Here is a 24,916-nt window from a genome sequence, read left to right on the forward strand (position 1 = left end):
ACTTCTGTGGTTTTTAAAAGGAAAGCAGAGTTCACCGTAATAACTCTTTTTACAAAGAGGTTTTGAAGGCATGTTTTTTCTAACTAAAATCCTGTTAGTGCAATAAATTTATCTCTGGAACTGGCTTAGAAAGAAATGGAATTTAACAGTTCCAGCTGGCCTTTAGAAAAAGGCAAGTTCTGGAGACACGACAAGTGCTTCTCATCTATGCTATCTGATAGTTTCTGGTTGAAAGGTAGTACAGTATTTAAATCATCACAAACAAAACTCTGGCACTGAAGCTGCAAGGATTCCTCTTAGTTACTCTAGACCCCCGGCTTACGCAAAGGTTGCTTTCTTGGCAACCTCCACATAAGCTGAATTTTCACATAACTCAGGAGCCAGGAAACTGACCAGCACAGTAGCGTTGGTCAGTTTCCAGTCTCCTGGAAGCAGCAGAGAGCTGTGAGCCACTCACAGGAGACAGGAAACTGGCCAGCACTGGTACTGGTCAGTTTCCTGAATCCCACAGTGAGGTGGGGAGCTGAAAACCACACAGCAGCCTGGCTCCCAGCTCCCCTCTGCTTACAGGAGCTGGGAAACTGGCCAGCACCAATGCTGATCAGTTTCCTGGCTGCCACCTAGTTCCTGGCTCCTTGCCATTCTGGGAGTCAGGTGCAGATTCTCCCCAGAAGGGAGAAGCTGTGCTGGGCAGACAGCAGTGGTGCAGCTTCTCCCAGCTGGGGGAACCCAGGGACAGACAACCAGAGAGCGGCTCCGAGTTGTGCTTAACTCATGGTAACGCAAGGTAAGTGCAGCTCGCAATTGCTCAATTCAGAGGTTTACTGTATAATATTTTTATTAAATAAAAAGTTAAGTTCAACATTTGTTGCTTTGCAAATTAATCATTTAAATTTTCACCAAATTTTACCATACACACACAATTTCAACCTAATTCTGCTTCATTGACCAATCAATTTCAAAACTGGTTTTTATAGACAGACAGTTTTCTCTTGTTCCCTTGCAAAACATAAGCTGCTGCAAGGCTGCATTAATGTCAAGCAGCATTATTCAAGGCAAGTAAAAATATGAAGATTTAAATTGTATCACGAAAAGGGGCAACCTAATCCTCTTAAATTAAATTTAACAATTTTAAATCTCTGGTTTCCTTGACTACGTAATGACTTCCTTCCTTGGGTTTACTTATCTAAATATTGGCGTTTGCAGCATCAGGAGTTACATGCAGTAGCTAGGGAGTAATATTCTTGCGCTGTGGAAATCTGTTTTATTACCCAATGCAGCTGTAGGAATCGGGGGGGGTGCATGTGATTAAACCTTCTAATTCATAGCCCAAAGAAAACAAAATGAAGTTGACCGTTATGACAGTTGGATGGTCATATTTAGCATAGGCGTTTCTGTTAGCACATTTAGCTCCTGCTATTTTTTTAAATACCAATAATGCATTCAATGTGGTAGTACCACTAGTTGAAGAAGCCTACAACATATTCTTTCTAGAAGACAACACATTCCATTGCCTACCTTCAATTTCATACTATAACTTCAATTCAAATAATTTGGGGTTTCTCAAGAAACTCCATTTCCAACATCCAGTCCAGTTAATTTAGTTCCAAGGATAAAGCATCCACATTCCTGATTAAATGCATACAACTTGCCAAGTTAAGGACAAGTTTCACGGCCTGGTCTTATGCTAGCAAATACACATAGAACCAAGAACCAGGGTACTACTGCCAGGTTAAATCTTCTGTGGAGCACATGGAATATGGTGGGGTCTAAAGGCATGTTACTATGATCAAAGTTCCTAGGCTTACTGCAGCTGACATTCCCACGCCTGCCCTCTTTGAACACACCACCTCTCAGGTCTCTGACGTTATTTCACTTGGGATACATACACACCATTCTCCCATTTTAAGATCTGCCCTTCATTTGAAGACACCACTCTTTTTCCCCCCCACCCCGGCACAAACTGATTACCTTAGAAGACCTGACTAACATACTGAATGTGCAATTCTGCTCTCTGCAGAAGCAATGAGCATGGTTCCCAATAATCTTACACAGTCTTTTTAATGCAAAGTAGTATTTATTAGAACAAATAAATTTCCAAGAAAACCAGTTCTTAAAACAATCAGATCATACATATCTAGCTGACTAGGTGCCTAACCACATTCTCCATGGGAATCCTGGAAGGTTAGTTTCCTACAGATCACCAAGACCTCTGGGGTCAACTGGCACGGGTCATTCCCTGAATTCAAACCATTCTCCCAGTCAGCCTCTCCCCATGAGTTCTTTAAGAGCTGTTTAGTTTTTTTAATATCCCCCTACCGTCCCTGCCCCCCACATTAGCTTTTAAAATGATTACAATTCTTTGATCTATTAGGTTATGTTTAAATTACCTCTGTGAACGAGCCTTCCATCCTGTGTCAACAGTTTAAGGCTAGTGGGCTCACACTAGTACTCAAAGAGGGCACTCTGAAGTTGCAGTTGGTCTGAAGCTTGACATATGAATGGAAAAGGGAGGATGTTTGAGAGTCAAGTTGCAACACTAAAGCACTGCCAACTGTTATTTTTACAGCACTAGCAGGCGCCCTGCTAGTCTGAATCTATGACCATCCTGAGATGCTTGCCTCTTGTGGGCTGAGTCGGCATGCCCCTAGTTCACAGTCCTGGCAAAATACGGCATGTAATTTGTTAGAGGCAGAATGTAAGATCCACAAAACTGATAGCTTTGCCCAGTGTCCGTGGGGGACAAGGAAGCATGTGTGTGTTCTTTTCTGGGGTCACTCTCTGACAACAGTCCTTGTGAAATAAAAGCATTCTAAGTGTATAGTAAACATTCAATTAGCCCAGTGGTAATACAGTTTCCCTCAATAACCATGCTGTTTAGCTGTATATATGTAAGCTATTACATGCCAGCTCCATGACTGTAACTACCCCCTTTAAAGAGGAAAGCTGCAGGACAACGTGTCCAAGGTCCTTTAGCATTGTCATCAGACAGAAAGGTTATGACTCACAGTGGGATAAGATATTCCAGGGGAGATGGGTGAAAAAAAGTAACATTTTTTCTAATGTGTTTTCTAAAACTGTCAATTACTCCACGATAAATTCTCTAGTAAAAGTCTATTTGTTCTGGGTCTGAAGTAGACACTCGAGTGTATGCCAGGCCTAAGTAGTCTCTCTCTCTCTCGTTTAGAAAATGATACTGTCAAGCTTGTTAACTTCATACATTTTAGAAGCCAATACAATTATAATAGCTAGTGAAATATTTGCCATTACCTCATGTCACAGGCAAAATTAAATTCTAGAAAAGAATACTGCTTGCACAGTATATACACAGGGCTTATACATTTTTCTTTTACTTCAGGTTTAGCTTTAAGTTCATGTAATCCGTTTGCAATAGTTGAGAACATTATATAATTACAAATTCATAACCATGAGTCACTAATTCATTCCCATTCTGATTTTGCTAAACTCAAGAGACTCAGAAGTGGATGTGGGGGAGGGGGAGATGCACAGAATTATATATCCCTCAAAGAGTCATCCCCATCTCCTAGCACTCTGGGCAGCATGAAAGCTCAAAATAAAAAGACAAATATAATGGATATTTGGCAAGTTTTTCACCATAATTTAGAACACCTATGTCTGTGATGCAGAATCAAGCTTCCAATTTTATTAGTTTGAAATTAAAGTTAATAGTAAATAAAACACTGTTATAGGTTCTGAATGCTTGTATTTGAAGTTGTACATATCAGATGCAATTTTCAAATTGAGTTATGGTACTTCTGCATTTCAATCAACTTCCCTTATCATAGCACAAGATGCTATAATGGACTGATCCCATCATGCTCAAAAGTTCAAAATGCTGCAGCGCATCATCAAGTGAAAGCATTTTGAAATGGCAATACTATCACATGTCAAAAAGTTGGTGTATCAATGTTCCAATTTTCCACATAAGCATTCTAGTTACTAACATTTATGTTATGAATAGGCTAAGTATCCTAAACACAACAGACAATTCTAATTATATAAAAACAAACTTTACCATGAAATTTATTTACAGATTTTAAAACAATTTCTAATGGCTCCTTTTGTCTGTCTATATGCAGCCGGTTTGCACTAATAGTTGTCTTAGTATCTAGACTCTTACTTATAGCACAGTGACCTCACTCCTCCTCTTCCCCACCCTACTCCAAGACTGTTTGTGGTGAAATGCAAATTCTGCTTCTCATCCTCAAGTAACACTGGAAGACATGACTTGAAGACCACCCTCACTCCACCTGTTGGTGGCTGCTCTTTCCAGGGGTTGGGGAAAGAAGAATTGTTACTTCACCTAGTAAGCTACAAGAAATCAAGTAGTGTTAATAAAACGAATGCCAATGCTTTCCAAAGGTATAAGAAAACTTTTTTGTTCTTAGATTTAATGTCTTGCACCAGACCAAGCAAAAATTCACTGCTGCCCTGCAAGTCAGCTGGTACGTGTATAAAAACCACGGTCTCTATTCTTTTGTTACTGATCTAACTATAACAAGAGATCCAAGAACACTGTACACATCTTCATTTTGCACTTCAGCTACTGTGATAGGATTTTATAGCACCCCTATTAAAATGTGCTCACAGCTTACATAAGACCAGTTATTTTTGGGGAAGCAGGGGATTTCTTGCACAGGTTATTCTGAAAAACAGTCTTCAGTCTCCCACCCAAAACCACTATTTTGGCTTATGACACCATTTAGCATATTAATTACACTTTTTTTAATTGGATGAGCACCTTCTTCTTCTGAAAGTTCTATGGAAACAGAGTATTTTTACAATCTCCATCCTAATCAATCTCCAGCAGTCAGAGCTTGGCAGCTGGGAAAGACTGCAATTGATGCCTATCTAGAGGTACAAAATATGCAGCAACCACTTGTTTTGGGATGAAGTAGTAAGTTTCAAAAAGCAGCTAATTTTGTTGGAAAAAGAAGTAGTGATTGGAATAGATTTGGTGCTGTGAAGGGTAACAGCAGACAGAGAAAGCCTTTACTTATCTTAAAGAACTGGCCTCTGTAATTATCTATATTTTATTCCTGAAGAAAGGGGACCATCTGATAATGCAACAAGCCTCGATTACTCAGAATAGAAATGTTTCAAATATAATGCTAACCCTTGGATAATATAGGCTTTCTGCTTCAGCCACCAGTGGCTGGGTAACTGAGCAAATTAAGAAGATCTGTAAGTAGTTACCTACTTGGCATTCCTATTAGAGTACATTTGTAAGAAAGAACAAAAAGCAGACTCCAGATGGATGAGCAATTGAGAGAATTAGCTGCATTCCCTTACAGTGGGGTAGAACTGGCTTTCAAATGCAATGGAACAGCTAAAGAGAACAAAAGCAGGCTTCAAAATCTCACAAAACCCATGATTGTGACAGATATTAAAGAACCTTTTGCTGGGAATCTGATATCCCTCTAAGGCAAAGCTGTTCATGCCCCCTTCAGTAACAAAAAGGGGAAGCACGTCTTCCTGTGTGTGGTAACCTATGCCCTACGGCTTGTAGCTAAAAAGAACTGGAAAATAGAGAACTCTAACTTTGCCTGCACTTCCATGTTTATCAATAAAACTTTTATCAATCAGCAGTGTGAAAAAACATATCCCCAAAGTTTCACTGACAAAAAGCTGGTGTGGACAGGGCCATGCTGATGAGAAACACTCTCCCATTGACAAAGCTAATGCCACTCTTCAAGGGTGGATTTAATTATGACAGCAGGAGCCCACTCTCCAGATGTCAGAGGGGGTTATATAGGAAACTTTACAGCACCACAGCTGCAGAAATACAGCTGTGCTGTTGTAAGGTCTAGAGTGTACACAAAGCCTTAGGGTACCAGTGTGACCTCTCATTTCCAGCAGAGGTACAGGTCACAGAAGGTCTACATTACTTTATCAAGCCTATGTTTAAAAAAGGAAAAGCCATTAACAAAAACAAGAATCTTAAATCTTAGTCTTAAGGAATGTTTCATCTAAGGATACCTGGGAAGCCTAAAGAGTAATTACACTTTACCGATGCTGCTTTAATTTTTCTTCACATAATGGAAGCCCTGAGCAGGTTACTATTTTATAATGGAATGTTTCTGCAAGGAAAAAGGGCAAGATAAATGTGGCACTATGAAATTAGCTCATAAATCAACACTAAACTATCGTTCTAACAACCTTCTGCGGGGGAAAAAGACACACTTCTCACAACATTCTCTGCTCACCTCTGGTATAAGCCGGTCCAAGCGTTCAGCTCTGTTTTCATGAGAAGGGTGTGTGGAGAGCCATTCTGGTAATTTACGCTGCCCTTGAATGACCTCTGCTAATTCCATCTGCTGCCAAAACACAGTGCTTGCTCTTACATCCACACAGGCCTAACAATAAAACAGGAAATATCACTGTACTTTAAATCTCAGAAACAAATTTTAAACTGAAAATCTCTAAAGCTTCTTTGAACATAAGGAAAAATGGTTACTCACTGTTGTTCTTCGAGATATGTTGCTCATACCTATTAAGGTTAAGCGTGTGTGCACTGCATGCATGACTAGTCAGAAAGTTTTACCCTACCTGTTACCCATCAGGTCAACTGTGGAGCTCTCTGGAGTGGCATTGGTGCACAGCTCTATATATGACTCCGCAAACTTGACCACCCCTCAGATCCTTCTTGCCAGCTACTCTGACAGTGAAGAAAGGAGGGTGGGTTTCAAATAGATACGAGCAACACATCTCGAAGAACAACAGTTACAGTGGTGAGCGAGCAACATTTTTTCTTGCTCAAGTGCTTCCTCATATATATTTGAGTTACGTAATTCCCAAGCCAATTCCAGGTGGCCAGAGTCAATGCATGACTGACTCAAGGACAGTGGCCCCGAAGTCTGTGCCCTGTCTAGACTGCTGCACAATAGCATAGTGAAAAATAAAAGTGTGTACAGAGGACCACATTGCAGCTTGACAGATTTCTTGGAGAGGCACGTGAGCTAGGAAGGCAGTTGAGAAGCCTAACCTAGCGTAGAGTGTGCCCTAACAGGCACTGGGGTAACCTTAGTGAGGTCGTAGCATGCCTGTATAGGGAATGTGATCCAGGAAGAGATGTGCTGTAATGAAACCAATCGTCCCTTCATGCGATCAGCAACAGCCAGAAAAGCTGTGAGGTCTTGCAGAAGGGCTTGGTTTGCTCAATGTAGAAGGTAAGCGCCTGCCTCACATTGAGAGACTGCAGCTGCTGTTCCCATGGGAAGCTGTGAGGTTTAGGATAGAAAACAGGAAGAAAAATGTCCTGGCTAGTATGGAAGACAGAGACTACTTTCAGTAGGAAAGCAGGGTGAGGCAGAGTTGAACCCTGTCCATATGGAACACCATGTATCAGACATGCTCAGACATGAGGGCCCGGACCTCAGTCACCCCTCTGACAGATGTGATGGCCACCACAAATGCCACTTTCCAGGAGAGGTAGAGAAGCGAACACATGGCAGAGGTTCAAAAGGGGGAGGGGGGTGCCATAAGCACTTGGAGCACCAGATTAAGGTCCCAGGGTGGAACTGAGTGGTGGGCCAGGGGGTGGAGGTGGGTCATACCCTTGAGAAAGTAACAAAAACAAATCTCCTGCCCTCTCCTGGATGGGGGGCTGAGATGGCCGCCACGTGGACCTTGAGAAGCAGCAGCAGCAAGGCCTTGCTGCTTCAGGGAAACAAGGTAGTCCAGTACCTGCAGGGCACAGGCAGAAACAGGTAAGAAGTTGTGCTGATGACACCAGCTGGAAAAGTGTGTCCACTCAGCCAGGTACAAGTGCCATGTAGACAGCTTGTGGCTGAGCAGGAGGACCTGCCACACTTGCTCTGAGCATGTCTGCTCAACAGGGTTTAACCATGAAGCCGCCATGCCATGAAATGAAGGGAGCAAAGGTCCAGGTGGCAGAGGTGACCTTGGTTGTGTGTGATGAGGTAGGGAAGCCTGGGAAGAAGAATGAGCAGAAGGACCAAGAGCTCCATCAGCATGGGGTACTAGTGCTATCAGAATAATGTCCACCTGGCCCCTACAAACCTGGAGGAGCACCTTGTGCAAAAGAGGGGTGGGGGGAGGCACAGAGCAGCCCTGAGTTCCACGGTACGAGTAACATGTCTGCTAAGGATCTGGGGCTGAGACCCTCGCAGGAGCAGAACTGGAGACAGTTGTAGTTGCTCCAGGACAGGAAGAGGTCCAGCCAGGGAAAGCTCTACTTTTGGAAGACAGACTGGAGGACGTTCACATGCATTAACCTCTTGTGAGCGAGGAACTGTTGACTGAAGCAACCTGCCAGCTGTTTTTGGACCCCCAAGGGATAGGAAGCCTCCAGGTTAAAAGAGCAGGCTATGCAAAGTTCCCACAGGATCAGTGACTCTGAGCAGAGACCGCTGATATAGTACGTGGCCGTGGTGTTGTCTGTCAGGACTGCTACACAGCAGTTGCAGAGATGAGGTAGGTAGGCCAGGCAAGTGAGGTGAATGTCTGGAAGCTCACGCATGCTGATGTGGACAGATTACTCAGCTGATGTCATCAGCAAAGGAGTTATGAGATGCCACAGATGGGCCCACCCAGTTCACAGCGGATGCATCTATGACGAGAGACACAGTAGGCTGAGGACATGAAAAGGAATGCTGATCAGCATGTGCCAGGGACTTAGCCACCAACAGGTGTATAAGACATGTTGTGGCACTGTGACAACCACGTCCATGCTGTCCCAGCTGGGACAATATGCTGAAGTCAACTTCACTTGAAGAGGGCAAAGATGCACCCTGGTGAATGGGACTACATACATGTATGCCTCCATGTGGCCTAGCAGGCAAAGGAAGGTCCAGACCACAGTGACCGCTTGGACAGGGAGCGTAGCAGTTGGGCAAGAACCTGAAAGTGATGGTCGGGAAGAAATGCCTTTGCCTGGACAGCATCAAAGACTGCCCCAATAAACTCTGTATGTTGAGTCAGTATTAACGAGGACTTTGCTGGGTAAAGCAATGAGACCTAGCATGTCCAGAGCTTCTCTGGTGACAGTCACCTCAGTCAGCACCTGACGGAATGAGTGACGCCACAGGAGCCAGTCATCCAGGTATATGGGTTAACAGGGATATATATAGGGTTATGCACCAGCACCACTCCAGGGGGCTCCACAGCCCACATGAAGGGCAGCAGCTAGGGTAAAACTTTGACAGTTCATGCTTGCAGCATGCATACACCTAACTCAAATAGATATGAGCAAGCACTTGAACAGCAGTGGTGCATCTAGCTCAGGATCCTATCTTCCCACACTGGTCTATACGAGATGCTTCAGAGAGAATGAACAAAATAGGCAATCAAGCGATTAATCTCCTGTTGTCCATTCGCAGCTTCCAGCAAAACAGAGACTGTATCTTTAATCACATTGGCTAATAATCATTGATGGACCTCACCTCCATGAACTTATTGGGCATGTCTACACTTGCATTCCTCTTTCGAAAGAGGTATGCAAATAAGGGAAATCAAAAATGCAAAGGAGGTGCATATTTGGCACCTCACTTGCCTATTCTTCTTTCGAAAGAAGAAAACCAGTGTAGACACTGCTCTTTTGAAAGTAAACCCCATCTTCGAAAGAATCCTTCCCATTAAATAAAGGGAAGAAGGATTCTTTCGAAGATGGGTTTTACTTTCGAAAAGAGCAGCATCTACACTGGTTTTCTTTTTTCGAAAGAAGCTATTTTGAAATAAGAATATGTAGATGAAGTGCCAGATATGCAAATATGCACCTAATTTGCATTTTTATTTCCCTCATTTGCATGCCTCTTTTGAAAGAGGAATGCGAGTGTAGATGCACCCATTCAGTTCTTTTTTGAACCATTTTATAAGTTCGGCCTTCCTATAATTCCTGGCCAACAGTTCCACAGGTTGACTGTGTGCTACATGAAGTACTTCCTTTCATTTCTTGTAAACCTGCCGCCTATTGATTTCATTGGTTAATCCCTGTTTTTTGTGTTATGTGAATGAGAAAACAATATTTCCTTATTCACTTTCTCCACACCAGTCAAGATTTTATAGACGTCTATCATATCCACTTCTTAGTCATCTCCTTTCCAGGCTGAACAGTCCCAGTCTTTAATCATTCTTCCTACAGAAGTTACTTCATACCCCTTATCATTTTTGTTGCCCTTCTCCACACCTTCTCCAATTCTAATACAGTATATCTTTTTTAGAGATGGGGTAAAAAGAACTGCACACAGTACTCAAGATTTTATGGTATAGTTATGATACATGTACAAGAACAAAAAAAAAAAAAAAAAGCTTGAATTTTTTTCCCCTTAAACTATTTTACTAGATCCAGAAAATGGACAGGTTAGCATGTCAAGTCATGCTTAGTGAGCCAGATTCAGCCCCGATGTTAACCTCAAGGGGGAAAAAAACAAAACAAAACAAAACACACCAGTTACAGAAAAGATGAGTTAAGTCTCTCAGTAGTGAAGACTGATGTGCTTCACGGACAAAACTAGCCCAGTACTTCGCTCACATTTGTGTACCTCCTTGACTTTGATAGAATTACTCCTAAAGTACAGAGCTAATGAAAAAGGAAACCAGCAGAAAAATGGTTACTCAGAATAAGAAGATACTCAATATTTAATTTTGATTTAATTTACCAGAAACAGCTCAGCACTCTTTTTTTCCTTTTAGTAACAGTTGGTACACATAGCACCTTAGAAGAACAAATTAATCACACTCAAAGATTTACACAAATCTACAGAGAGAAGGTTGTTTTTCTCCCCCTCCATACTTGTGAATACAGCAACCATCAGAATGCTCTTGAAGAAAACTTCAGAGATAGGAGAATTTCTGCAGTGCAGCAAAAAAAGTGTGTAATACCCTATTTTTTGTCTTTCTACTCAGAGGAGCTTCTGCTGTGCTAGTTCTGGTGCTTGTCACAATAGGAATAACTCTTGAGTACAGGTAACCTGCCATATCCAACTAGACCATGCTAAATATTTTTATTCCCCACATCACTGAAAGAGCATCCAAGAGGTATGCCAATGATGAAGTGCAGAAGGCTAAGATTCATCAAGCAAAGTAGTAAAAAAGCCAAAACAAAAACCAGCCACATCTGTCACAGCAGTCTAGATGGCAGATTGAATTGTTTATAACATAAGGGGCAGACGTTTGTCTCAAATTATGATTGGGCAAATTTAAAATGCCTCAATAAGCAGAGCCATTGCTGCATCAGTGGTGTAATTTGTTACATATTCTAAAATTTAGTAAACAGCCTAAGTGGCAGCTGAGTAAATTTTCATACTTCAGAGAAAGATGAATGCCACACACTATGGAAAATGAAGGGATTATTTTTCCTACAAACTTGGGAATCGTATTTTGTTTGTTTGTAATGACTGTATGAGAAACAAGGTGAATACAACTGACAACACTGCAAATGATACAGGAAATGTATGCACATGTGTAAGGAGGATAATTATGTAAGTGAAAGAAATGCCATCTGGTTTAAGCACCTGACCTTGGGAATACTTTACACAGCAGTATGATGACAATGAAGGAACTATGATAACAGTTTCAGTATAGAAGGGATGGAAAAAGAGTTACCAGAAAATACTCCACAAAAAATTAAAGCAAGGAAATGTATTATTTATAGCGATATCACAATGCCCAGAAACTTCAACTATAATAAAAAGCCTCATGAAAAAAATTATGTTTATGTTCAGTCTTAGGTCTCAACAGCCAGCAAATCTGGTGCACATATAGCATATCAGTATGTTAAAAGTATAAATATAAGCGGTACTAGAAAACCATATCTGAACATGCTGTATGGAGCAATGGTCTTAAAACAGAAGTGACAATTGTCTTAGTGAACTATTTATAGTAAAGCTCAGTATTTAAGGTGTTTTCTACGTTGGTACTTTTTATTTATTTTACATTAGGGAGTTTTCGCTTTCTCCACCCAAGACCTTCAAATTAGACAAAGAACAGAAGATTGAGGTCATAGGAATTATATGCCTTCTGAAGTGTGATGGCAGGTGAGTCATGCTTGTAACGGTGTTGTTGAGATCCTGGCTAGTGAAAGAGAGGGTGATTACATCAACTGTTCCTGCTCTCCCTCAATCCCATACAGTTTTCTCCTTTGGGGAAACACTGAGCTCTGAACAGTTTTAATAGGACCACCACCATCCACTGTATTGCACAAAGATAATACCAAAAAAGACCTCTAGTCACAATGTGAACTATGAGGGCAGAGGTACAATGGCAAAATGAGTCAGAAAAGGCTTATTAAATGAAGACAGAATGCTAAGGTCAGGAAGCCTGCTTATATTAGTGTTTTATACGTGGCTAAAGAAAAGTAAACAAACATAACTGCATAGCCAGCAGACCCTGATAATACAATATGAGAGAGCATGTGGTGTTCAGCACAGGAGTATTATTAGAATGGATTTGGGATGATCAATTTTCTCATGAGTGTGGAAACCATAAGCTCATTATAAAAGTCATTCAAACCTCATGACAATAAAACCTCTTATTTGGGTACCATATTTTACAATAGTATTTGTTTTTCTACCCTGTTATAATAATATATATGTATGCAATCCTGGACCACCTCCCTCACTCCCATTCCTTTTCATATTTTTAGTCCTTTAGATTGTAATGTCTTTGGAACAGTGAACACATCTTCCTATATGTTTGTACAGCACCTAGCAAATTTGGGACTCAACCACACTATAAATATTTTCAGGTGTCTAAATGTAAAGATGGTTGTGGTATGATATTATCTAAAATTTTCTGTTTTCTCAACAAGTCACTGTGCTGAAATTCAGTGAAGATAAGATCTCATGTAACCTACCAGAAGTAAAAACTAATGCTATATACAGCTGGAAGAACTCCTCTTCCCATATGGACATGCAGTAGGAATGTAACACCAGCATGCCTGAGATATCTAATAGTAAACATTAAGACTGGAGTCCTTCACGACACACGATACATACTTGCATTCCCCTCCTATACATTCACATAAAAAGGAGCAGTTGTGTATCTCTATTTTTAATTTAAATTTTTAATTTTTAAATTAAAGTTTGCAATAAACTGCTCAAGATTTGGAATAATATTTTTATTAAAGATGTATTAGTGGTCACAATTAAGGTCAGAGAGTCCAAGTGCAAGATAACAAGCTATTTAATTAAGGAAATATTCTCTGGCGACCATAATCACATGATACTAGAAGTGTGCATGTCTGTACAAACAATGACATAGACACTCTTAATTCCTGCTCCTGTGATAAGCACATTTGCTTTTAACACTAACGTTAGAAAAATTACCTGTGTATGACTCTGTTTTCAATATTAGGGGCTAAGAAAGCATATCTTAGTGGTTCAAAAACAAAAGTAGAAACTAGGATTGGATTCTACTCATGACAACCACATATTTACAGTACTATTTTGGGAAAGCTGCTTTCATCTGGGTGTGTCAGTTTTCCCCATCAATAAGTGAGGGTGCTAAGGATCTTTGCTTTACTAGTGTTTGTAAGGCACTTACTACAGCATCTTCCTTTCAAATACGTCAGAAACAAAATTATACTGAAAGTTGCTCAAATCTTTGGAATATTAGTATTTTCATTAGAGATGGATTTGTGGTCAGAACACAAAGGAAAGAGTTGAGAAGCAAGTAATCTATTTAATTAGGAGAATTACTCTTTAGAGACCATAATCACGTGTGATTGTGAGGTATGTGTGTAGAGGTATGTGTGTAGTAAGTCTTCTCAGGTTAGTGTCAAAAGGACATGCCGCTAATGAGGCAGAAGGATTAAGATCAGGACTCACTATCTGGCTGCTTGTTTTTTGACCCCCGAGTATATTTCTAGGACCTATGTCCTTCCTGTAACCCATTAAAGGCATACATAGAAGTCTAATTACAACCATAAAAAAATAAGTCCATTATTTAAACTTAGAGGCCGTGTCTACCCCAGCCCAAAACTTCGAAATGGCCATGCAAATGGCCATTTCGAAGTTTACTTATGAAGCGCTGAAATACATATTCAGTGCCTCATTAGCATGCGGGCAGCCACGGCACTTCGAAATTGGCGCGGCTCATCCAGACAGGGCTCCTTTTCGAAAGGACCCTGCCTACTTCGAAGTCCCTTTATTCCCATCTGCTCATAGGAATAAGGAGACTTCGAAGTAGGCAGGATCCTTTCGAAAAGGAGCCCCGTCTGGACGAGCCGTGCCAATTTCGAAGTGCCGCGGCCGCCCGCATGCTAATGAGGCACTGAATATGTATTTCAGCGCTTCATTAGTAAACTTCGAAATGGCCATTTGCATGGCCATTTCGAAGTTTTTGGCTAGTGTAGACATGGCCATAATGACAGAAACTTTAAAACAGCCAAACTGCAAAAAAAATAAAATATTCTTTCACTACGTTGTATTGGCACTAGATGGTGCTGTTCACATAGTTATCTGACAAGATTTCAAAAAACACTGTAATGGAACAGGTAAAAGCTGAAAGATCTTGCTTAATTTGTTTAATTTGTTAAGTAAATCCCTCAAAGGATAAAAGGGTGAACTGGTAGCCAAATAATGAAATTAACTTTGAGTACTTTACAGAGAACACCAAAGACTCATCTTAAAAAGGGGTCAGAAAATTTAAATTCCACATAGAAGCATGAAACCCATCTCTTGCACATATTAAGCAGCTGATCTATTAAAAGTGATTTATGCATAATCTGACACTACTGAAACAACATGACTACACTTATTTTAAATCTTGACACCAAATAGAAGCACTGGTCTCAAGTTTAAGTTAGAATGCATTATATACACCATAATTACTAGCTACCATGGCTCTAGTAAATACAATCTATCACCATAAAGAAAAATTTAAAACCACTCTTGCTTATTTATAGTATCTACTCCGATAATGATATGCTGAAACTCAAGTGCACTACAGATTGCTTTACTAATATTCAGTATTTCTTGTATCACATAGACACAAAGTGAAATATATCAAAAGCTAACGGACTGAGTTTCTAACTTACATAGTAGTGCCTCAATTCACACAAGAGTTGTGTTCCCACATGCTCTCGTGTAACTCAAATTTTGTTTAAGGTGGGGGGCATTTTTCCCTGGTGAAACATGTTCTGCAGCCAGGGCAGCAGCAGGAGCACGTGGAGTGACTTTTGGACGGTAAGTCCTGGGTTGGGGGCAGTTGGAGAGGGGTTAAACCTGGGGTGAGTTAGTGCTGCAAGGGGGGCAGGGTTGAGCTAGAGCCATGCGAGGGAGGGTGAGCCAGAGCCATGCTCTGGTGGTGAACCAGGCTGCACGGGGCAGTAAGCCAGGCCACAGTGGGTTTGAATCAGGGCCATGGGCAGGGGGAGTTGAACAAGGGCCAGGGGTGGTGAGCCACGCTGCAGCAGATGGTTAAACTGGGGCCACACATGGTGGGTTTGAACAAGGGCAGGGGGGTTGAACCAGAACCAGAAGGATCTGAACCAATGTGGAGGGGTGGGGAGAGTGGTGAGCCAGAGCCATGCTTGGGTGGTGAGCAGGCGGGGGTTTGAACCAGGGACAGCGGGGGTGAGCCAGAGCCGGGTGCAGCGGGTGAACTGGAGCCGTGAATGGGTGGTAACCATGAGACACTTGTGAGGGGTAGCGAGCCAGGCCATGGAGGGGGATGTGGGGTTAAATTGGGGCTGCGTGAGGGGCTGGGGGGTGAGCCAGATCACGGGGCTGGCAGGAGGAGGGGGGTTTGAACCAGAGCAGCCTGGAGGACGGTTGAGCCAGGGCTGGGGGGAGGAGGATTTTGCATTAGTGAGTTAAGTGCAACTCAAAACTGCGCATTTCGAGGGTTTACTGTATTGACAGATATTTTTCATGTATTTAACCTATGATAAATAGGTGAAAGCCAAGCTCCATAAGAGTAAGTCAGTGACATAATTGTATGAACTCCAATGTTACTACACATTTCAACAAAATGCACTTTTATTTCCCAACTGAATGGTAAACTATTAAGTTTTTCCTTAATATCGAAGAACCTCTATTCGACTAAAATCTGGGGGATTTCATGATTGCAAAATTAAAATTTACCTGTCCATGAATTGTTATTTGACATAACTTATTTCAACAATTAAATAGACAAAAATATTTGACTATTAAGAATCAATTTTGGTTACCTTTGCAGCAAACTGAAGTCCAACTTTATCAGCTTCAGTTTCCAATGTTCTGTTATATGCCCTATCAAACACAAGCTAAAAGAGAAACATGTCAAAGACTTGATCAGAATTCTTATTTTCACCAATTTATTCACCATTAACATTTTGTATATTTTTATAACCTGTGCATTAGACAAGCTGGTTGAGGTTCATCATTATATTAATTACTTATTACTAGGGAGCAGTTTTAGTCCTTGTCTAGCATAATATTTTCCTCGATCAGGACTGAAACCATGTATTCAGCTGGGACACTTGCATATACATTTCTCAAGGAAAAGAAGGAAATTCACTTCTTCATTCCTTTCTTCATTCTAAAAGCAGTTTAAGGGACACCATCAATGAAAGGCTAGTCAATTTGTCTACACTTACTATTTGAAGTGGAATAGCTCAGTGGTTAGTGCATTGGCCTTGTAAACACAGGGTTGTGAGCTCAGCCCTTGAGGGGGCCCCTCAGGGACCTGGGGTAGGCTAGATTAAAAGAAAAATCTGTCAGGGATGGGAAGAGGTCCTGCTGTGAGTGCAGGGGACTGGACTTGAGGACCTCTAAAGGTCCCTTCCAGTTCTACAACATAATACTTGGTCAGGTGACAAAGGTTGCTCTACAGAGCAAAAAATTCCCCTGCTCACAGCAATGCTGAGCTATTACAGCTGACCAGTGTTTGAGAAGAGAGGGGGCAGAGACCTGGGATGCCTTGTGATCACACTCCCTTTCCCATGGCACCTGTACTATGGGACAGCTGACGTCAGGGTGCTGCTCTCATCAGCAATGAAGTGTTGCCTATGACCCTAACTGAGTACACAAACCAGAACTTTTCTTTTACTTAATGCCTGTGACCCTAAGACTATGTCTACACTAGAGGGTTTTGTCAACAAAACCAGGGAGCGTCCAGATTCCCTAGGTGTTCTGTCAACAGACGACTGACAGAATGCAGCACTTTTGTCAATAGTCTTATCCCATTCCCCACAAGGCACAATGCCTCTGTTGACAGAAGACTGGTCTGGACGTTCCAGGGGAGCCTCTGTTGAGAGCCAGATGGACAGACAGGGCTTCCAGGACCCTGGGCAGCTCTGGCTGCTGTGCTTCTGGTTGGTCATTTTGTTGAGAGAGGGCGGGCAGTCCAGCTGCTGTCGACAGAGCAGATCGCTCATGATCCGCTTGGCAGTTTGTTTGCAATCTATCGAATGAAGTTTTTGTTGGAAGATGTCAAAAAATCCCCATAGTCTATATATATATATATATATATATATATATATATATATATATATATATATATATATATATATATATATATAGCCTAAGTGAGTACACAAACCAGCCCTTTTTTTTCTTTTTAAAAAAAAAACAACTTGCTCCCTATCAAAAGTGAAACTGTCAACACAAAAACTCTGCAAGGGTAGATGTTGCCTTAGAAAGAGAAATAAAGGCAGGTCAGGCACTAGCCAAGCATGCTATGCCCCTCCCCACCACTCCATCAGTATTGTGGTTTTACAGTGACATTTGTCTGTTTAAAAATGTTTTCTCTCCCTTGTGGATAGGTGGAAATTCCACACAAAGAGGAAACAAACTCCTCTTTAAATTAAAGATTACCTTTGCTTGCAACCTCAGTAGGTAATATTTTCCAGGATTTTTAAATTGTCTCTGTCTTTAAGCCTGGTGCAACTGACCTGAGTGTATGTATGGTGTGGTGAACAAGACAGTCCACAACATCCAGAAACAGTATAAACAACAAAAGATCACTCCCTCTTCATGATTATACTCCCAACACAGGGAGTAATGCTCTTTGAGAAATCCAACAGATTAAGGTCTTATTCGGGCCTGCTCCCACTCCATTAACCCTAGAGACATAAAGAGCATTGCACAAAGACAAACACTGCTTTTGTCAGGTGAAGATCTAGTTATACAACTTCCTATCAGAATATACACCTAATGAAGATGTAGACAGTTTTGTGCTAGCAAAATAGGTTATAGCAAAGATTTATACGCCCTGATGAAGCAGGTTGCTGTTTTGAGTGAACTTTGCTCCGATCCTCTAGGCATTACGTCATCTATTTCTGGGTTGAGTATCAATTGGGAAATGCCAATTAGGGAGAGGGAACATGTGTTTATTGGAAGATTCTTTCAAGTCCTTCGTTAGTGGAGCATGAGCTGGAAAGCCTCGGATTACGACAGAAGAGTTCTGGTAGTTACCTCTCTAAAGCTGGGTCTACACAGGAGCACCCATTCGAAAAGGCAAAACTCGACGTGTACAGGTCGAAATAGTGGTTGTCGAAGGGCGCGACCACACACTACTAGCAAATCAATGGGTCGATCCACCCTTTCAAAGTCCCACCGCAGTCTCTCTAAAGGGAGCGTCCACAGGGCTCCAAGCTCTCCTTCGAAAGAAAGGAGGCAGAAAATGCTGCAGGTGGAGTCTCATGGCCAATAAGCCCCTCCGGGACCACAGCTAGCCACTCCCTTAAAGGGCCCCTTGCCTCCACCCTCCATGAGCTGAGTGTTGCCCAGCTGTCTCTAAACCCAGCAGAGCCCACTCATGCTCCAGGATGGAGGCACAGCAGAAGCTCCTGCAGGAGCGCACCCTCATCCTGGAGACACTACTGTCAGTGTTCTGCACTGTCATTGCAGCTGCTCCTGCCTTCTCATCTACTCAGGTGGCTGAGTGGTCCCCCTGCTCAGGACACTTCCAGGTTTCCCCCACCCAGGTGACCCAGCGCCTCTGGACCCACCCAGTAGCACCAGCTGGTGGGAGCACCTGGTGCTGGGGGAATGGAATGATGAGAGGTGGCTGCGGAACTTCTGCATGTCGAGGCAGACCTGCGATGGGATCTGCCACTAGCTCATCTGCGCACTCCGGCACCAGGACAGCTGTATATGGCCCGCTCTCACCCTGGAGAAAGGGGTCTTGATTGCCATCTGGAAACTGGCCACCCTGGACTCTTACCAGTCCATGGGAATAACAGTGCCGGGTCAACAAGGTCACCGCCAGGGGTGTACTTATGGAGGTAATGCAGGCCCCAGTCACACACTTCCAACAGGCAGGGGGGCCAGGGTGAGGAAAACCCCTGGCTGCAGAGGCCAGGCAGCAGGCTGGGAGGGGGTAGGCTAGGGGCGAGGGGGGGGGGTGGCCCATCATGCCCTCAGGGGAGCATGTCTCCCTCCCCCTCACACGTCATCAGAGCCATCAACACAATGCTGTTGTACAGGATCGTCCGCCTGGGGAATCCGGATACCGCTGTCATGGGGTTCAAGGACCTGGGCTTCCCAAACTGCTTTGGCACATCGGATGGCACACGCATCCCCATCCGCACCAGGCACAAAGCACCAGCCAGTAGCTCAACAGGAAGGGCTACCATTCAGCAGTCCTTGAGGCCCTGGTGGACACTCGGGGCTGATTCACAAACATCTACATGAGCTGGGACATCCACACCCACGACGCCCAGATCTCCCAGAACTCCAGGCTCTACCAGTGCATGGGGGCCAGCACATTCATTGCTGAGCAGCAGATCCTGTTGGGAGGACGTCACCATGCCACTCTGCATGACTGCAGACACGGCCTACTCCCTCCAGCCATGGCTCCTGCATGCTACACGGGCCACCTCAACTCCACCCAGAGGCATTCAACCAGTGCCTCAACCACACCCGCAACGACGTAGAGCGAGCCTTCAGGCACCTTAAGGGACAGCGGAGATGCCTTAACACGAGGTTTGAGGTCCGGGTCCTCAACGTTCCCCAGGTGGCAGGCACCTGTTGCATCCTCCACAACACTGTGGAGGACAAGAAGGATGCCTATGTGTATGGTGGGGCAATGCGGCCAGAATGGGCTACGAGCAGCTGGGTGCCACCCCTATCTGCCAGGGCCACCAGGATGACCTCCATATTAGGGAGGCCCTCAGGCAGGCCTTTGAAGATGCCTGTCTCTGATCATCATCATCCACCCCCCACACACTTCTGCTACCCACCATCCCTGCCACCATCACCACCACCCTGGCGCTCCCCAGCACCACACCTGCACATCCGCCACCACCATCCCTCCCCGAGAAGCACAGCATGATGGCGCATATGGAAAATAAACATCTATGAACAACTAGACATTACATGTAACTATGTTCAGGTGGGGGGGACAGATGGTGTGGAGGGAGCACCTAGCCTGGAGAGGGCCGGGGGGACTCATGTCACAGCTGGGGTGATGGGCTGCGAGCCCCATTGGTCCCAGGATCCCCTGCCTCCCTGTGTGTGGGGTCCCTGGTGGGATGGGGAGGGGGCGGGGAGCAACAGCAGGTAAGGCTGGGGGAGGGGTTGCAGGGGTGGGAGCAGGCTTGGCAAGTGGGACAGCCGGGGGGTGGGGGTGACCAGGAGGGCCACATTGGCCACATGGTCCTGAAGCATTGTGCTGATGCCTTCCAAGGTGTTCAGCATCTTCGCCGATGCTGCCCTCCACCACTCCAGCTCGGCCTCCGCAAGCTGCGGGCGCCATTCAGCCACCTTGTCCTGGCACCAGCTCGCTGGGTCCTCCTCTGCCCAGTGCGGGGCTTTCTGGCTTCAGCCCCGATGGCAAGCAGCATGGGGTGGGGCCAGGCCTCCCACAACATCCGCTGGGTGTGTCTCAGGGACCAGAGACAGTGCTGGGCTCTCCCAGCCCACAGATGGTGCAGCTGTATGGAGAGAGAGAGAGAGATACCATGTTGGTAACATACTAAAGCCTGGGGAGGTCTGGCCATGAGCCGCTCCTCCTCCAGGCACCCGCTCCCTCGCTGCCACGGGCTGGGGATCCCATGCGACGGCACAGGAGCCAAGGGGCTCCTCAGACAGGCGGGCCTTCCCAGCCCGCGATGCATGGTCCCCCAGTGCTGACCAGCTCTGACTGGCCAACGTCCCGCGTGTGGCTCACAGCACTATCCACTAGGGGAACATGCTGGCTATCGCCAGTAGGCTGCCAAGGGGTGCCGTGTACCACAGCGGCCAGCATGTGTGCGGCCCAAGACCACTGGTCCTGTGTCCGGCTGGCTTGCTAGTGTGTTGCCCCCCACCCCCACACGGGGTGCGTGCCCTGCCACGTACGTACCAGAGGGTCCCTCGGCAATGTCAGGGGCTGCCCAGCTCCCAGTTGCCCAACTGGACTAGCGGGAGGGGATGTAGATCATGAGGTTCCCCTCCTTGCTTGACCACTTGGTGGTCACGTCCGCCTCCTGGGTCCCTGGTCCATCCTGCTCCTCTGCCTCTGGCTGCGGCTCGTCCGCAGATGTATCCAGGACCGGCGGGGGTGGGGAGCTGTCCTGGGGCCCCAGGCTGCCCTGGAGTTCCCAGAAGTAGGAGCAGGTAGCTTGAGCTGCCCCAGAGCAGCTGGCCTGTTCCTGGGCATAGCCCTGCTGATGTTTTTACTTTCACGTGTACTTGCTTGGCAATACGGTCTGGGTGGCCCCTCGTCAGGAGGCCCTGGGCCAGGCCGGCGAATAATGTGCTGTTTCGCCACTTGACGCCCATCTCATAGAGGGCCTCCTCCTCTTTCCAAAGGCCCAAGAGGTCCCGCAGCTCCCGCTCTGTCCAGGAGGGAGCCCTTTGTTTCCTCCCTCCACCCCAGAACCCTGGGAGGCATGCAAGGGGCTGGAGGGGGGCCTTGGGGCTCACATGGGGGGTTGTGTGCTGGCCATCGTGGACTGCTGCTTCTCCCCAACTTCACCCAGAGCACGCAGCTGGAGCTCCTGCTTGGCTGCTCCCAGCACACTCTGAGTTTCCTGCCACAGGGTTCCTGTGTGCATGCTGCTTTAAGGCAGTGAATACAGGGTTCATAGAGCCCTGCTGCTGCCAGCAGGAGCAGCCCCACGCTCCAGCTGACCAGCACCATGGCAGACCTCTCTTTCAAAAAAAGCAGGATGTGGATCATCTACATGTACACTCTGTCAATATAGTTTTTCGAAAGGACACGACCTTCCTCATACAGGATCGAGGTTCGGATTTCAACATCTGCACCCCAGTCTCTCCATTTTCTTTCAAAAGACGGTGTTGTGTGTGTAGACGCTCCTCCTACTCTTTCGACAGAGGGACACATTTTGACATTTCGTGTACTAGTAGACAGCTCTAGAGAACAGCAGCAAGGAAGAGGGCCTAGCAAATTGTACATTCCAAGCTAACCTGGTCACTTTTTTAATCAAAGCAGTACTGTTAGTCCTGTTTTATTCAGCAACTCTAGGTAAGATTAGGGAACTAAACGTTCCTGAATTTTAACTGAGACGTAAACTGAAGGGCACCTCTGGATTATTGTTAGTGTCTGCACCTCTCCTGAACCAATCTACCTCCAAAAAGCTTTAAAACATATAGGTTTAATACATACGTTGACTTATGGTTTTTATGAAGGCTTTTGGGAAAAATACTACAAAACAACCCAAACTGATCCTTTCCAAGTACATCAAAGCAAATGCTTCAGGGAAGGAGAGGGCAGTTCATTCCCAAAGCGGACTTTCTTACAGCCTAGATATGGAAGTGACAGATAACACAAAAAGCCTGAGACAATAGCTGCGTTTATGCTAGCCCACTACTTTGAAGTAGCGCGCGTTGCATCTACACATGCTGTGTGCTACTTCAAAGTTGAAATCAATATTAGGCGCGGAGGCATCAAAACTGCTATCCAAATGAGAGAATAGGAATAGGCGCTACTTCGATGTCCAATGTCGAAAATGACACGTGTAGAACCTCTGCGTCCTGCTACTTTGACTTAGTGGAGTCCGATATGGCGACAATTAGCTGCTAGGTGGAGACGTGCTGCCCAGTCCCTGCAGGGCTCTATGGTCTGTGCACACAGTGGCTCTTAAACCCACACAGACTCAGGAACCCTGTGGCAAGAAGCTGAGAATGTACAGACAAGAGCCAGCACACGAGGTGCCCCTGCACACCTCAGCGTGACGCCCAGCAGCCCACGGAGCAGGATGGCAACCAGGCAGCAAGGTGAGTGGTCCTAGGGCTCCCCAGGCTCCAGCCAGGGAGGCAAGAAGCGTGGCCCCTCTTAGACAGAGGCTGAGCTCCACAACCTGCTGGGGCTCTCGAGCGAGGAGGAGGTGCTTCATGTAATGGGGAGCAAGAATGAGTAAATCTCATTCTATGAGGAATAGTGCCTGTTCCTATTTTCTCATTGGGATAGCGATTTTGACGTCTCGGCACCTACCAACAACTTCAAAGTAGCATGCAGCGTGTGTAGACACGACATGCTACTTCAAAACAGTGAGCTAGCGTAGATGCAGCTATCACTTCACAATCTAGACTGTAAGAAAGCGCACTTTGGGAATGAAGTGCCCTCTCCTTCCCTGAGGCATTTGCTTTGATTTACTTGGAAAGGATCAGTTTGGGCTGTTCTTGTAGTTTTTTTTTCCCCGGAAGACAGGGAATAGGGGCTATTTGGAAATAAACTATGGTGCTTCCAGGGGCTGTAATCTGAAATAGGCTGTATTGTGTGTGGAGTCTCTATTTTGAAATAGCCAAGTGCTATTTCAATATGCATTTTGAGCATAGGCTTGCTATTTAGAAATAAGCTATTCTGGAAAAATCTCTTAAGAAATAGCTTATTCCAAAATAACACTGCTGTGGAGCCATAGCTTTACAGTGCACAACTGGCTTTAAAAAAGGAATTAAATCCTGAATTTCATTAAAAGTCCGTTTTCCAATAAACATTCATAAACACATCCACTGCACATAATTCTAACAAACAGCTATCAGACACAGAAGAACAATACTTTAAATGTCAATTGTGTGGAGAAGGTGACCTAAGATTTAACATCAGAGATTCTAATTCACAGGTACATACAAATATGAAATAGATTAGTTCTGTAGGCTGACCCTTCACTATACAATTTGGAATTGGACACTTCCCAAGCTAAAACCAGTAAATTCTTTATTTGAAGTATTGCAAAGGCCAAGTCACAATACAGGAGGAGATGAAAGAGAAATATTAGAAGTGATTTATAAAAATACAGCTCCCTCAAAACAACCAACATCTTTATTATACAGTTAAAACTCTTTGCACTCCCCCTCAAACAGACTTGAGTGGTAAAGTATTCTTCCAGACATATGGAATATTTTCCAAAAGACTAAGAAATGACAATTTGCCTGAATAATAAAAGAAAATACATTTAGATGCATTTATAGCAAAAGTGTCAGTGTGTTGCATGCTGAACCAAATGGTAAATAAATGTAGTAAGTGCAACAATGCCACAGACTCTGCCTTACCTCCTGCAACTTAGTCTGGATCCACTGGCCTACAACTGCCAAACTATCCCTAGGACAGACTGCCCAAATCAAAGTGAGCAAGATAAGTGAAAAGAAATCCAAGAAATGCACCAGGCTGGCTTTCTCTGCCTGCAAAAGAACAGTAAAGGTTTCAATCATTTACCTTCGGATCTAGCATGCATGCATTATTTCTCAATTTGAGAAAAATAATATGTTCCTATTGAAGATACATGTGTGCCCTCTCACAGGTGAGGTAGTCTTTAAGAAAAGTAGGATTCTCCCCAACTGAGACTAATCTTGTCTTCTCTGCGAGCATTTTTAGGCCAGGGATCAGGGGACAGCCTGCAGACAACATGGTCCTCAGATAAAAGGTCAAAAAGGAATAGAGATGCCCAGAAAAAGTAAGCAACTGCAGGAGACATAGTGACAGGGAAGGAGGCTGAGAAACAGGAACTCCATACTAGCCTAGCTGGAGACAGAAAGCAGGTACTCAGGCACAGAATCCTTACATA

At 44.4% G+C, this 24,916-nt stretch overlaps 1 protein-coding gene across 6 annotated transcripts in view; it reads right to left on the reverse strand.

Annotated features, from left to right (window-relative positions):
* The window catches only part of OMA1 (OMA1 zinc metallopeptidase), a 170,027-nt gene that overhangs the window by 135,770 nt on the left and 9,341 nt on the right, over positions 1-24,916 (reverse strand). For 5 of the 6 annotated variants that reach the window (XM_075003236.1, XM_075003235.1, XM_075003230.1 and 2 more), the window contains exons 6-8: positions 24,405-24,533; positions 16,154-16,228; positions 6,228-6,377 (exon numbers count right to left, since the gene is read on the reverse strand). In XM_075003236.1, coding sequence (XP_074859337.1) covers positions 6,228-6,377; positions 16,154-16,228; positions 24,405-24,533 — 354 coding nt within the window. Of the gene's footprint in view, positions 1-2,390; positions 2,490-6,227; positions 6,378-16,153; positions 16,229-24,404; positions 24,534-24,916 lie in introns of all 6 variants that reach the window. The other variant, XM_075003234.1, reaches the window with a different exon arrangement.

This window comes from Carettochelys insculpta, chromosome 9 (genome assembly GCF_033958435.1).
Source record: "Carettochelys insculpta isolate YL-2023 chromosome 9, ASM3395843v1, whole genome shotgun sequence".
In the NCBI taxonomy this organism is placed as follows: Eukaryota; Metazoa; Chordata; order Testudines; family Carettochelyidae; genus Carettochelys; species Carettochelys insculpta.